The sequence below is a fragment of the Ceratotherium simum genome, chromosome 18 (assembly GCF_057802395.1).
Source record: "Ceratotherium simum simum isolate JZ-2026a chromosome 18, ASM5780239v1, whole genome shotgun sequence".
In the NCBI taxonomy this organism is placed as follows: Eukaryota; Metazoa; Chordata; class Mammalia; order Perissodactyla; family Rhinocerotidae; genus Ceratotherium; species Ceratotherium simum.
Window position 1 is genome coordinate 42258758 of NC_141917.1, and position 14818 is coordinate 42273575.

The window sequence follows — 14818 nt, forward strand, 5'->3', positions numbered from 1 at the left end:
ATTTCCAGGAATTCACTGTTCCTTTGCTGGAAAGAAAAATGCAGTCCTAATTTTGATCTTTTTGTTTAGTTTCATTAATAGATAATGCCATGGTTAATAGCAAGAGCTGTGGAGTTAAACATGTGTTTGAATCAAGACTACCTTAGCCTTAGTTGGCTCTTTTATGCAATTGGAATAATATCTAATTCATCCAATTCATGAGAATTAAGTGAAATAATTTATATCAAATGCTCAATAAGTGCTTGTTTTAATTACTGATAGTATTGCCATAGATCAGTAAAACCATTTAAACTTGAACGTGTTGCAAAATTTGCTCGGTAGTGGGAGTAGCAGTCCATTTTCCCATCACCCACAGGTCTGTATCTATTGCACATATTATAGGATAGGAATACATTTTTGGATCCACCACCCCCCTTCTCCCTCAAAAGGAGGAAATTGGTTGCAAACTGTCTTAAGAATTTATGAGTGGGCTGGCCCCGTGGCTTAGCGGTTAAGTGCGTGCGCTCCGCTGCTGGTGGCCCGGTTTCGGATCCCGGGCGCGCACCGATGTACCGCTTCTCCTGCCATGCTGAGGCCGCGTCCCACATACAGCAACTAGAAGGATGTGCAGCTATGACATACAACTATCTACTGGGGCTTTGGGGGAAAAAGAGGAGGATTAGCAATAGATGTTAGCTCAGAGCCGGTCTTCCTCAGCAAAAAGAGGAGGATTAGCATGGATGTTAGCTCAGGGCTGATCTTCCTCACAAAAAAAAAGAAGAAGAATTTATGGGCATATCTCACATACTGTTTCCTAAGATACTGAGGCTTTTCTGTGGTGGTGCACTGCAGTGAAACTAGCTTCTTATACTGAGGTTCCTCTACTCTTTGATTGGGGTGCAAGAGATACTATCCTTAATTTGGAGAAAAAGCAGACTGCACCTAAACTTACTAACTTCTGGGAGTGGTATGTAGTCATAGTTATAGTCCGAGATACAAAATACATGTGACTTCTTAAAATGTCTCTCCAACTTTTGATTCTTTAGTTGAGTGGTCTCAGTACTGAAGTGATTGAAGTAGAGGGTGGGGCAATATTTAAGCATCCAAGCAGATTTCTTTGTATATCATCTCGCCATAAACAACTCTTGTTAGTGCTTAGTTAGTGTTCCACTGATTCCTGCAAACAAGTGTTACTTTGTAACTTTCGGTGGGGCGACGGGATTGGCATTTCAGTGTATAGTTTTCCTTCTTGTATAACTTCTTGGCTTTAGTCTTTCAAATAATCTTTTATAGTTTTTTAATTGTTTCTTTTTCTGATAATTTTACTGCCATAATATATGTTGTTAAGAATAGCCTTCAATGAATAAATACAATTTCTGTAAGAAGTGATGCAGTTCATTTTTAAAAAACCAGGATGATGCAGTATGCCTAAGAGAGTACAAAAAACTAGAAGTTAGAGGTAAAAAGAAAAGAAAAAAAATCCAAACAACACAGCTCAGTACTTCCAACAGACACTGGCAGTGTCTGACTCTGGTGTCACTAAAAGAATCAATCAATCAATAAAAATAAATAGGCTTTGAGGAGGAGGGAGTGGTCTACAAACTCTGGGTCTCCTCCCACATCCCTGATAACGTTTCAGTCTCCTCCTTCAGCCAACTTGTTAAATGTCTAAATGTGTCTCTCTTTTTTTTGTGAGGAAGATCAGCCCTGAGCTAACATCCATGCCAATCCTCCTCTTTTTGCTGAGGAAGACTGGCCCTGGGCTAACATCTGTGCCTATCTTCCTCTACTTTATATGGGACACCGCCACAGCATGGCCTGAAAAGCGGTGCATCAGTGTGCTCCTGGGATCCGAACCCGGGCCGCCAGCAGCAGAGCACGAGCACTTAACCGCTACGCCACGGGGCTGGCCCCTAAATGTGTCTCTCTTAAAATGTGGTGCCCAGAGATAAATCATATATTACATGTGAGATCTGACCAGGGGTAAGTACAATGGAAATACTATTGCTTTTGTTGACTTTGCTAAGAAAGAGAGAAGTCAAGTACAAGGAGAACTAGAGAGAAGAGTGTTGCAGTTGCTGAACCACTGTTGATCCAGTAAATTGCTTAATCCTTTACACAAATTGATTTAAGCCTGCTTTCCCCAAGCCAAATCTGTCTAAGTGCAGGGTCTTAATAATACGTGATGGAGATACATATATCTATTTTTTTAACATGGTAAAAAAAAATTATAGATTTAGAGTTTTTACCAAAATTATTTATGAAATTATGGTTATCATCAACAAATGCAAATTTATTTGTAGGTACTTATTTTAGAAAGATTCCTGAGCAGCTAGAGATAAAATGAGATGGTTTGTTTATTGTTAAGGATGAGGGAGATCCCAGAACTGGATCTTAGGGTTCTAATGTTTGGTTCTGCTCGCATGTGGCATGTGATTTGGGTCAGGTCTCCTAATTGTGACTCAAGTCTAAGAAGAATAAAAGGGATATTATAGTAACTACGTTGAATACTTAAAAAGATTATGGGGATCAGATTACATAATTTAAAAAATTGCTTCCTCAGTTATTAAGTCCTCTCCACGTGTGGACTGCCTTTGCCGTTGCACACCCTCGGTTGGCTCTGTATCTCAGGGTTTCAGCTTGAGTCAGGACATTCTGTGGAGCTAATCTCTGCTCCTCATTCGGCCCCTGCGACCCTCCTAGGCCTGTTTTTAATGAAAGTAAAAAAGCTACCAGCTATAGGTCGTTGTTCTCTATCTCTTTATAAATGGGAAATTGCTGTTGACTTGGCAATTTTTTCTCTTGGGATGCTTTTTGAATGCATATTGGTGGTTCTATTCTGGACCACCCCTCATACCCCAAGATTATTCTTTCATACCTCAGTTCTGTAGACTAAAACTGAACACAAGGGTGAGAAGTCCTCACTGATTGGAATAACAGTCAAGAGTTGTTTGCAAGGCATAATCTTTTCCAAAAATAACTAATTGTCTAGGACTAAGAGTGAAATGAGGCAAGATGACGTCCTTCTGCCATAGGAAGTGTCTGCACCTTCTGCAGGAGAGGACTGTGGATGAACTCCGTGTCGAGGCCCTGGGGGCCAGGCTTTGCTGGGTACAGAGGATATAAGGATGTCCAAGATGAGGTTTGGCTTACTGGAACTCACACAAAAACTCCAGGGGCACACAGGTAAACTGAGAGCTGGCCTGGTAAGGGAGCTTGAAGCTGAGTCAGCAGGAAGGAAAACCCTTGAGGCAGGGCTCTCCACAGGTCAGCTCACAGGGGCAGGGTGCAGGGTTGCAGTGTGCCACTGGAGATTAGAAGCTGCCCGTGAGGCCTGTGGACACTATTCAGGTACTATTTAGAGGGAAGGGAGAGAAGAGACTTCTATATATTTTCTTTATTTTCTCTTAAAATGGGATGCCTCCTAAGCAAGTGAGTTTTTGAAGGTGGTATCATCTACAGAGTAGATGCAGAAGGGAAAAGGCCTGTGAAATTGGAGAGAGGAACAGACTTTTAATAGTTCTGTTGTTTTCTTTTTAAATTAGAAGAACCTGTTGTTGGTGACCAGCATCCTTACCTTCTGTCTCCATCTAGATCATATTTGCTGCTGTATTTAAGGATGACTTTGTGCGGGATGGGAATTTGGCCAGAAGTTGGAAAGGTGTGGCATATTAGGGAAGGTTCAGAAATCAAAAACTTGGCTTCTTTTATTCCCATGCCTGATGTCGTGGTCCTAAGGCTTTCTCTTTTTCCTTTTACTTCTTTCCAAAAAAATAAGTAAATAACCAGGATGATGCAGTATGTCTAAGAGAGTACAAAAGACCAGAAGTTAGAGGGAGCAGTCTGTGAGAATGTTGAAGTTGCTAATAAAAATAATACAGTAGTAATATCCTTCCTGAGTGTTTACTGTGTGCTATATACCATTAGCTAAGTACTTTTCATATCTTATGTCAATTAATCTGTAACTATAGCTTTGTGGGGTTCGGGTACTGTTGTTATCCTCATTTGTTGATAAAGAAACTGAAGCACACAGGTTAAATAGAGGAGTTTGATCAATGGAATAGAACTGAGAGTCCAGAAATAAACCCATATATCTGTGGTCAATTGATTTTCAACAAATGGTGCTGGAACAGCAGGAGAGCCACATGCAAGAGAATGAAGTTGGACCGTTACACCATACACAAAAATTAACTGAAATTGGATGCAAGTCCTACATATAAGAACGGAAGCCATAAAACTCTTAGAAGAAAACGTAGGTATAAATCTTCCTAACCTTGTATTTGGCAATGGCTTCTTAGATAAGATACCCAAAGCACAGGCAATAAAAGAAAAAATAAATAAATTGGATTTCATGAAAACTAAAAACTTATGCACTTAACAGACACCAACAATAAAGTGAAAAGAAAGCCTACAGAATGGGAGACAATATTTGCAAATCACATATCTGTTAAGGGTCAAGTATCCAGAATATACAAAGAACTCTTACAACTCAACGACGAAAAGACAATTTAGTTTTTAAACAGGCAAAAGATTTGAATAGACATTTCTCCAGAGAAGATACACAATTTGCCAACAAGCACATGAAAAGGTGCTCGACATCATTAGTCATTAGGGAAATGTAAATCATAACCACATTGAGATGCTACTTCACAGACGCACTGGGATGGGCATTTTTTCAAAAGGTTAATTAAAAATATGGTGTGATCATTGTGGAAAATAGTTTAGCCCTTCCTCAGCAAGTTAAATACAGAATTACCATAAGACCCAGCACTTCCCCTCCTGGGTATATAATCAAAAGAACTAGAAACATGTTCAAACAAAAACTTTTACATGAATGTTCATAGCAGTTCTATTCACAGAAGCCAAAAGGTGGAAATAATTCAAATGTCCTTCAGCTGGTAAACAGATAAACAAATGACATACCTATATAATGGAATATTATTCCACCATAAAAAGGAAAGTATTGATACATGCTACACCATGGATGAACCTTGAAAACATTATGCTAAGTGAAGGAAGCCAAACACAAAAGGCCACTCATTGTATGGTTCCATATATATGAAATATCTAGAATAGGCAAATTCGTGCAGACAGAAAGGTTGCCAGGGGCTGGGGAAAGAAGAGAAGGAGGAGTGTTTGCATAATGGGTATGGAATTTCCTTTTGGAGTAGTGAAAATATTCTAGAACTAGATAGTAGTGATGGTTGCATACATTGTGAGTATACTAAATGTCATTAATGGTGAATTTTATAACAAAATAGTGTTTGTTCACAGTGGAATAGAGGCATAATGGAATGAGTGAGGAAGGGAGGTCAGCACTAGATGCAAGAATTGGAGCAGGGAATGGCATCATCAATGGGTAGATTAAATAAGAGGATAATTGCTGGAAAGTGCTGGTGTTTTGACTACTGACTGTGTAGAAAAATAACTAGTTGAATTGCCTGTCTTCAGTTTTAGAGACCTAGACCCAGGTGGTGGTGGAAGCCCAATGACATTAGCATACTGGAGTCTTTGCTGCGAGTTCAATTAGCATATTACTTAGAAGGCCCAAAATAGTGCTGTCCAGTGGAACTTTCTGTGAAGGTGGAAATGTTCTATGTCTGCTATTCAAGTACAGAAGTCACTAGCCACATGTGGCTGTTGAGCATTGGAAATGGTGCTAATGCAATTGAAGAACTATTTAATTTTAATTAATTTAAATAGCCACATATGGCTGGTGTCTACTGGCTACTGAAAAGTGCTGACAGAACATTTCTACCATCACTTAAAGTTTTACAGCACAGTGCTGTGTCGGACAGTGTAGGTCTAGAATTCCCAAAGATAACCTCCTCCCCCTCATGCATAGAAGAGAATTAACTCACTAGATATAACTACTGCCAATTCAGACTCACTTTGAGGGTTCACAATCAATGAATTGGAGAACTGTGGGAAAACATAAGAGAAGGTGAGCCTTAATGGAGAACGGAGAAACAAGACAACATGCCTTATGGTCATCTCTGAAGCTTTTCTTGAAAACTTCTAATTTATGCAGACTGACTTTGTTTCCTACAGTTGCAGTAGGAAAAAAGAAGTACCTTTGGTATAATTTACATAAGGTGTATAATTTTTTGACATTGTACATGTGTTTTATTTACAGAGGTAAAGAACTCAGAAGAACAGTATAATAAAATAGTCATACCAAATGAAGAAAGTGTAGTCATCTATTATAAGATTAGACAGCAGCTTGCCAAACTGGGTAAAGAAATTGAAGAATATATTCACAAACCAAAATATTGCTTACCATTTCTACAACCAGGTCGTTTGGTAAAGGTATGTCATTATTTTTTTCATCAAATATTTGGATATTTCAATATTTAATATTTTTTGGATAAAGATTCTAATTTATTTTCTTGATAAAATGCTTTCCTGCTACAGTAGTTGGTCTATATTAATTATATTGTTTTACCTGTTTCACATGGTACTGATAAAGGGGGAGTCGTGTGAAGGCCTTTTAATCTCCACTGATTTTCATTTTGAGGGATATAAATTGAAGTAGACAGTTTTGGAATTAGCATGAAAATATTTCCAGTTATAAAATGCTATCTAAAAATAAGGCAGTTTTCAGTCCTGGGTGAATTCATTAGCTATAAAAGACTTCAGATATTCTCAGAATAAATACACCATATCATTTTTAACATTTGTTTGCCAAGTGAGAAGTTCCTGTAGTTGCTGTTTAGAGGCCTATGAAATTTGGTAGTGATTTCTTTCTGTAGGGTTAATATCTTTTTCCTTAAGTTTAGTAGTGATAAGATATTTTACCCGGAAAACTCAGAAAGTTTTATTAACCTATAATGTGGGCATGGAAGTCTAAAATTGCCTTTTGGACATAAATATTCTTGTTTACTTGTTTTACTTGCTTTTCAGGTAAAGAACGAAGGAGATGATTTTGGCTGGGGTGTGGTGGTGAATTTCTCAAAAAAGTCAAATGTTAAGGTAAATTGTTGACCTTAAAGTAGAATTGTATATAAATTTCTAGTGAAATGTTTTCTCGGACTCATGAAATTGATCCGAGTAGAAATAGTATTACCTTAAGAGAAGCTTTAGTTCTGCCATAAGGAATTAATTTTTTGAATAATCTTAAATTTTGTCCTTAAAGTGGTATGTTTATTTCCCTAATAATAACAAGTTTTAATTTCATGACATTTTAATTTCTTCTCTTAGTTCATCAGTCCTTTTTGTAATTTTACTCTTTAAGTTGAATATTAGAAAAAAATCAGCTTCTGACACTGCACATTAGAATTTTGATTTGGGTATATATTAGAGACTTAAAAGAAATTAGAGGAGCTGGTCAATTTACTTATTCTCTCTAAATGAAAGCATAATAAAGTTGATTTTGGTCATTATATAAATGTTTTGAAAAGATTTCTTGTATAAAATCAAGGATGATTTTGTTAATTTATTCGAAGAAGGACTATCTTGAAATTTTCAACCCTCCTGTCTATTTGATGCTATTGTAAATGAGATTTTTTTAATTTCATTTTTTGATTTTTCATAGCAAATATATAGAAATACAGTTGATTTTCATATATTGGTCTTGTATCCTGCAACTTTGCTGAACTTGTGTATTAGTTCTAGTAGTTTTTAGTGGATTGCTTACGATTTTGTATATACGCGGTAATGTCATCTACAAATAGAGATGGTTTTACTTCTCCCTTTCCAATCTGGGTGTGTTTTATTTCTTTGTTTTGCTTAATTGCCCTGCCTAAAACCTCTGGTACAATATTGATAGAAGTGATGAGGGCAGATATCCTTGAATTTTTCCTAATCTTAGGGGAAAATATCTAGTCTTTCACCATTAAGTATGATGTTAGCTCTGGGTTTTTCATAAGTATTCTTTATCAAGTTGAGGAAGTTTCCTCCTATTCCTAGCTTGTGGAGTGTTTCTTTCATGAAAGAGTGTTGTATTTTGTCAAATGCTTTTTATGTGCCTATTCAGATAATCATGTGGTTGTTTTTTATTCTATTTTAATTTATTCTGATGTGGTATATTACATTAATTGATTTTAAGTTGTTAAACCAACTTTAGATTCCTGGGATAAATCCTACTTGGTCAAACTGTATTACTCTTTTTATTTGTTTCTTGATTTGGTTTGCTAGTGTGTTATTGAAGATTTTCATACCCATATTCATAGGAGATACTGTTCTGTAGTTATCTTGTGATGTCTTTGTCTAGGTTTAATATCAGGGTAATGTTGGCCTCATAGAATGAGTTAGGAAGTGTTCCCCTCCTCTTCTATTTTTTGGAAGAATGTTTGAAGAATTGGTATTAATTCCTTAAATATTTGGTGGTGAGATCACCTGGGCCTGGGCTTTTCTTTGTGGGTAGTTTTTTTATTACTAAGTCAGTCTCTTTACTTGTTAGAGGTCTGTTCAGATTGTCTGTTTCTTCTTGAGTCAGTTTCAGTGATTTGTCTTTTTAGGAGTTAGTCCATTTTATCTAATTTACTGGTATACAGTTGTTCATAATATTGCTTTATAATCCTTTTTATTTTATAAGGCTGTTAGTAATATGCCCTCTTTCATTTTGGTTCTAATAATTTGAATCTTTCATCTGGCTAAAGATTTTTTTATCTCAAATTTTGTTAATCTCAAGGAACCAGCTTTTGGTTTCATTGATTTTTCTTTCTGTTTTTCAATTTCATTAATTTCTGCTCCATCTTTATTATTTCCTTCTTTCTGCTAGCTTTAGATTTAGTTTGCTGTTCTTTTTCTGTTGTCTTAAAATGGAAGGTTAGATTGTTAATTGGAGATCTTCTTTTTTGAAGAAGAAGATCAGCCCTGAGCTAACATCCATGCCAATCCTCTTCTTTTTGCTGAGGAAGACTGGCCCTGAGCTAACATCCATGCCCATCTTCTTCCACTTTATATGGGACACCACCACAGCATGGCCCGACAAGCAGTGTGTTGGTGTGCACCTGGGATCCAAACTTGGGCCGCTAGCGGTGGAGAGTGTGCACTTAACCGCCATGCCATGGAGCCAGCCCCGAGATCTTCTTTTTTAATATAGGCATTTATGCCTATAAATTTCTCTCTGCAAATATTTTAGGTACATCCCATAAGTTTTGGTATATTGTGTCTTCATTTTCATTCATCTCAAAGTATTTTCTAATTTCTGTTTTGATTTCTTTTTCTTCTTTCTTTCTTTCTTTTTTTTTTTTTTGATGAGGAAGATTAGCCCTGAGCTAACATCTGATGCCAGTCCTCCTCTTTTTGCTGAGGAAGATTGGCCCTGGGCTAACATCCTGCCCATCTTCCTCTACTTTATATGGGATGCCACCACAGCATGGCTTGACAAGCAGTGCGTCAGTCCATGCCTGGGATCTGAACCTCCAAACCCCGGGCCCCTGAAGTGGAGCGCGCAAACTTAACTGCTACACCACTGGGCCAGCCCCTCCCTTTTGATTTCTGTCTTTGACCCATTGTTTATTTAGGAGTGTGTTAATTTTCATATATTTGTGAATTTCCCAAATTTTTGTCTGTTTTTGATTTCCAATTTCATTCCATTGTTGTTGAAAACATACTTGGTATTATTTCAGTCCTTTTGAATTTATTGAAGTTTGTTTAATGGCCTGACATATATATGATCTATCCTATGGAATGTTTCATGTCAGTTGAGAAGAATGCATTGTCTTCTGTTTTGGAGTAAGATGTTCTACTATTAGGCTTAGTCAATTTAGAGTATGTTCAAGTCTTCTCTTTCTTTCCTTTCAGATCCTTTTGTCTAGTTGTTCTATGCATTACTAAAAGTAGAGTATTGAAGTCTCTTAACTGTTATTGTTGAATTGTCTATTTCTCCCTCCATTTCTGTCAATTTGTGCTTCATGTGTTTTTGTGCTCTGTTAAAGTGTATTTTGTCTGACATTAGTATAGCCATTTCAGCTTTCTTTTGGTTATTGCTTACACAATATATCTTTTTCCATCTTTTTTACTTTCAGTCTTTTTTGTATCAATGAATTTAAAGTGTATCTCCTGTAGACAGCATAGTTGGATCTTTTTTTATCCAGTCTGAAAATCTCTGCCTATTGATTAGGTTGCTTAATTCATTCACATTTAATGTTATTATTGCTATAGTTTGATTTATGTCTGTCATTTTACTTTTTGTCTGTCTCATTTCCTTTTTGTTTTTCTATTCCTCCTTTACTGCTTTCTTTTGCATTACGTGCATATTTTGTAATGTAACATTTTAAAAATTTATTTAATAATTTTTTTCTCTACATTTTTTTTGTTATTTTCTTTTTGATTGCTAGGGCTTTCAATATACATATTAACAAAATAGAATAAGTTTCAGATGTGTACTAACTTAATTCCAGTGAGATATAGAAACATTACTCTTATATACTTCTGTTCCATTTTCCCTCTTTTTGTGGTATGGTTGTTATATGTTACATCTATAAATGTTACAAACTCAACAATACATATTATAGTTATTGCTTTATGTAATTTTATAACTTTTAAAGAAACTTAGAGAAGAAAAGAGAGTAAGTATATATTTATAGCTTTTGTTATATTACCCTTCTTATTTATCATTTCTTGTTCTCTTTATTAGTTGCTGTGGATTCAAGTTACCATCTGGAGTTATTGCCTTAGCCCAATACAGCTTTGCTCCCACCTAACTCCTTTGTGTTATTTTTGACGAATATACTACATTTCTGTATGTTACAGGCTCAACAATTACAATATAGACATATTGTTTTATATAATTGGTTTAAATCATTTAAGAGAAAAGGAAATATTGATTTGTACTATCTTTTATTATTACATAATTACTTTTACCAGTGTTTTTTTTTTGATGTGGATTCAAATTAATGTCTGGTGTCACTTGCTTTCAGCCTCAAGAAATTCCTTTAGTAGTTTTTGTAAAGTGGGCTTGCTAGCAACAAATTCTCTTAGTTTTTGTTTATCTAGGAATGTCTGTTTTTGAAAGATAACTTTGTTGGATATAGGATTCTTGGTTAACCGTTTTTTTTCTGTTAACCCACTGCCGTTTGGCCTCCGTTGTTTCTGCCAAGGAGTTTCTGCTTTTAATTTTATTGTGGTCCCCTGTAAGAGATGAGTCTTGTTTCTCTTGTTGCTTTCAAGATTTTCTCCTTGTGTTTGGCTTTCTGCATGTTTACTCTGATGTGTCTGTTTGCATCTCTTTGCATTTATTCTACTTTGCATTTACTCTACATTGAGTTTCCTGAATGTGTAGATTAATGGTTTCTCAATTAATTTGGGAAGTTTTCAACCATTATTTCTTTAAATGTTATTTCATTCCTTTCTCTCTTCTTCTGGTACTCCCATGATGGGTATGTTGTTGTGCTTAAAGGTGTCCTACATTTCTCTGAGGCTCTGTTCTTTTTTCTTCATTTTTTTCTGTTTTTATGGATTGCATAATCTCTTATCAATCTGTTTTCAGATTTGCTAATGCTTTCTTCTGCTAGTTCAGATCTACTCTTGAACCCCTCTAGTGACTTTTTCATTTCAGTTACTGTAGTTTTGAATTCCAGAGTTTCCTGTTGGTTCTTTTTTATCATATCTGTCTCTTTATTGATATTCTCTATTTGATACATTGTTGTTACACCTTCCTTCTTTAATGATGGTTCCTTTAGTTCTTTGAATACATTTACAATGGCTACTTTAAGTCTTTGTTTAATCCAACATCTGGTCCCTCTCACAGTCACTTTCTGTTGCCTGCTTTTTTTTCTGCTATATGCATCATGGATCATACTTTTTTTTTTTCTGTCCATAATTTTTTGTTGGAAATTGGACATTTTAAATATATTGTAGAGTTGTTGGTACTGGTCTCCCATCCCTCTCAGGCTTATTATTGTTATTTGCTTGTTTATTTGTTTAGTGACTAGCTAGATTATTTGAGTGAAGTCTATTCCACTCCACTTGAACTCCCCTTTCCCCCCTACAGTGCTAAGCCTTTTATATTGCTCCTTGGGCACAGCCTTGGATATGCCCACAGTTACCCTGGGATGACAGTGGTTTTGACAAATTTGTCTTTGTATCTCTCCCTGAACATATCCTGCTGTTAAGCCCCACAAGTTTCAGGCAGCTGTTCCTAGCTGTTTTTTTCCCCCAGATTCTCTCCTGCAAACTAGCTGGCCTACATTTTAGCCTATATCTCCAATGATTCTACGGATCTTTTCCCAGTTGTCTTTCACCACTGCCTTCACTATTTTTGAGTGTGCTCTTAGACTGGAACTTCCCCAGACTCTATTGCAAATGAAGTCACTTTCTTTGGGAAGATATTAAGAGCTGTCTGTTTTAAGGCCTGCTTCTCCCCCTAGGTAAAATCTCTGAGCCAAGGCTCTAAAGTTTGGTGTTGGGACAGTGGCACAGGTCTCTCTGAGCAACACTCCTGCTTTAGGACCTGAGGGCTAGATAGAGCATGGAGGTGGTAGCCTCAAGTCTTCTCACCTTGCCCCTCCCAGCATGGAACCAATGCCTTATAAGCCAGAACAAGAGCAGTTGAGGCCCTCGTATTCTCAGTAGAGCCACACCCTAGATAGAGCCTCTGGCCAACCAGTGAGGGCTGGGCAGAAGGAGGGAGCCCCCACATCTCAGCTTCAATTGCCCAGAACTTAGCCTCAGTAACAGGTTAAGTAGGAGCAGGATAAGAAATGCTGACATCCTGCCGCTCCTGAGAAGATAGACCTCCAACTAATTGCTTCTGGGAGAGGGAGCCCTCCTTTCCTTGGCTTCACCAGTTTCTGTCTCACTGAGTTAGAAGGAGTGAGGGGGGAGTAGTCTTGGTCTAGGTATCATAGACTCTTGCATTCTTACCGAGTTTAGTGCATTTCCTTGAACAGAAGTTTCTTCGTTTGCTATATGCCCTTAGAACCATTTCCAGGGACTTTAAATGGTTGATTTTTTATAATTTTCTCCAGTTTTTCTGGAGAACAGGTTTGTGGAGCTCTTCCTGTTGTCATGCTGGTAGTTGATCTCAGATTTTTACATTTTTAAGGGAGAAAAATTATGCCTAACATAATTAGATTTGCACACATGCACACACACACACTGTGAACAGTTTTCTTAATTATTTGCTTCTGTTGGTCCTTAATCCATGTATAAAAGCGGTACCAGTTGTTGAGAGTTCTTTTAGGCAAAGATGGGATAGGGAATAGAAAAGAACACATTCATTTTTTCTGCTTAAATTGATGGTGAAATGATTTTTCCACTGAGCTGCTTACGTTTGTTCACTAAAAATGTGAAGTACATTTTTATTGATTTCATAATCTAGGTCAGAATACTAATTCAAAGATTTTTGTGGCCAAGAGAGTTTGCTAGAGCTAGGGTAAATACATACCAATAAAAAAAATAGTTTGAAGCATTTTAAAGAGATAAAAATGTAATTGTCAATATTTATTTTGTATTATTTGTTTCTTTACTTTCTACAATTTTGAGATTATCAAAATTATATTTTAATCTGTTAATTTCCCTTTATAGTAAGATATTAGCCACATTTTAAAAGGAATGAAGAGAAGTTAGGAAAAAGAAAGTTCAATTATGTGATTAAGAAATTAAAAATTAGGACATATGTGCAAAAATTTAAAGAATTTATGCTAAGACAATCATTGGAAAGCCAAATAGAACATTTAGTAACTAGTGAAGGATGACATTGTTGACCCATTTACTGGAGTACAGAACTAGAAGTTCCTTGAGAAAAATTTTACAATCTCAGGAAATATTTTTAACAGCAAATTTTCATCTAATTTTCAATAAAGAAGGCTTTCGAGTTTGTTTCCGTAGTAACACTTGAGGATATTTCTCTAATGTTGTAAGTGGCTTTGGTAGCTCTAAAGACAGAGGATTACATATGATATACTTGAGTTCTAAAAGTCGTTTCTGTGATTGTTGTATCTTATAGAAGGAGAATATTAAAGTTACAAATAAAATCTACAGAATTGGAACTAAACCCAATAACAGTTCTAGATTATATAGACACATTCTAGTTCTAGGTTATCTAGATTGTTTATAAGTCTTGTTATTTTTGTACAAATACTAACATGTCCTCTTAACACTTTGGAGTTAATTCATCAAATGTAGAATGCATCTTAGAGGATTGTTCACCCTCTGGAAAGCTAAATGTAATAGTTACTGATTTTCCTTGTAGTCCTTTACCACTTGGAAGAGTTGACAGTTGTTCATAACTATTTACTTATCTCATTATTTATAAAACTTATTTTATATTGACTAAGCTATACATTTATATAATCTGCAGATACAGATCTAATTGAAAATACTGTACAGCTTTGCTTTGTGTCTATAGCAAGCTGAATAATGCTTTGGAACTTGAAAAATAACCATATTTTGGGGGCCGGCCCAGTGGCACAGCGGTTAAGTTCACACACACTGCTTTGGCAGCCCAGGGGTCAGGAGTTCGGATCCCAGGCACACACCAGTGCACCACCTGCCAAGCTGTGCTGTGGCTGTGTCCCATATAAAGTAGAGGAAGTTGGGCACGGATGTTAGCCCAGGGCCAATCTTCCTCAGCAAAAAAGAGGAAGATTGGCATTGGATGTTAGCTCAAGGCTGATCTTCCTCACGCACAAAAAAATAAATAAATAACCATATTTTGAAAAAATGTATGCTGAGGAAAAAATTAGTCTTCCTTTTGGATTAGAAAATAGAGCGTATGCTTTCTTTGAGGAAATTGGAACTCAGTGATATACGATAATTATGATTGTATTTTTGGTTTGTATTTGGAAATAGATTTTACTGTTGTTAAACAATTAGTAGTTTATTGCAGAAATAGATTGTAGGTATGGATTCACTGTCAATTCTTGGCAGTTTTTCATTTTTGAACAGG

General features: G+C 36.3%; 1 protein-coding gene across 1 annotated transcript in view; it reads left to right on the top strand.

The window, feature by feature from the left end:
• The window catches only part of MTREX (Mtr4 exosome RNA helicase), a 101784-nt gene that overhangs the window by 49746 nt on the left and 37220 nt on the right, over positions 1-14818 (top strand). The window contains exons 17-18 of the mRNA XM_004422817.3: positions 6116-6288; positions 6883-6951. Coding sequence (XP_004422874.1) covers positions 6116-6288; positions 6883-6951 — 242 coding nt within the window. The remainder of the gene's footprint in view (positions 1-6115; positions 6289-6882; positions 6952-14818) is intronic.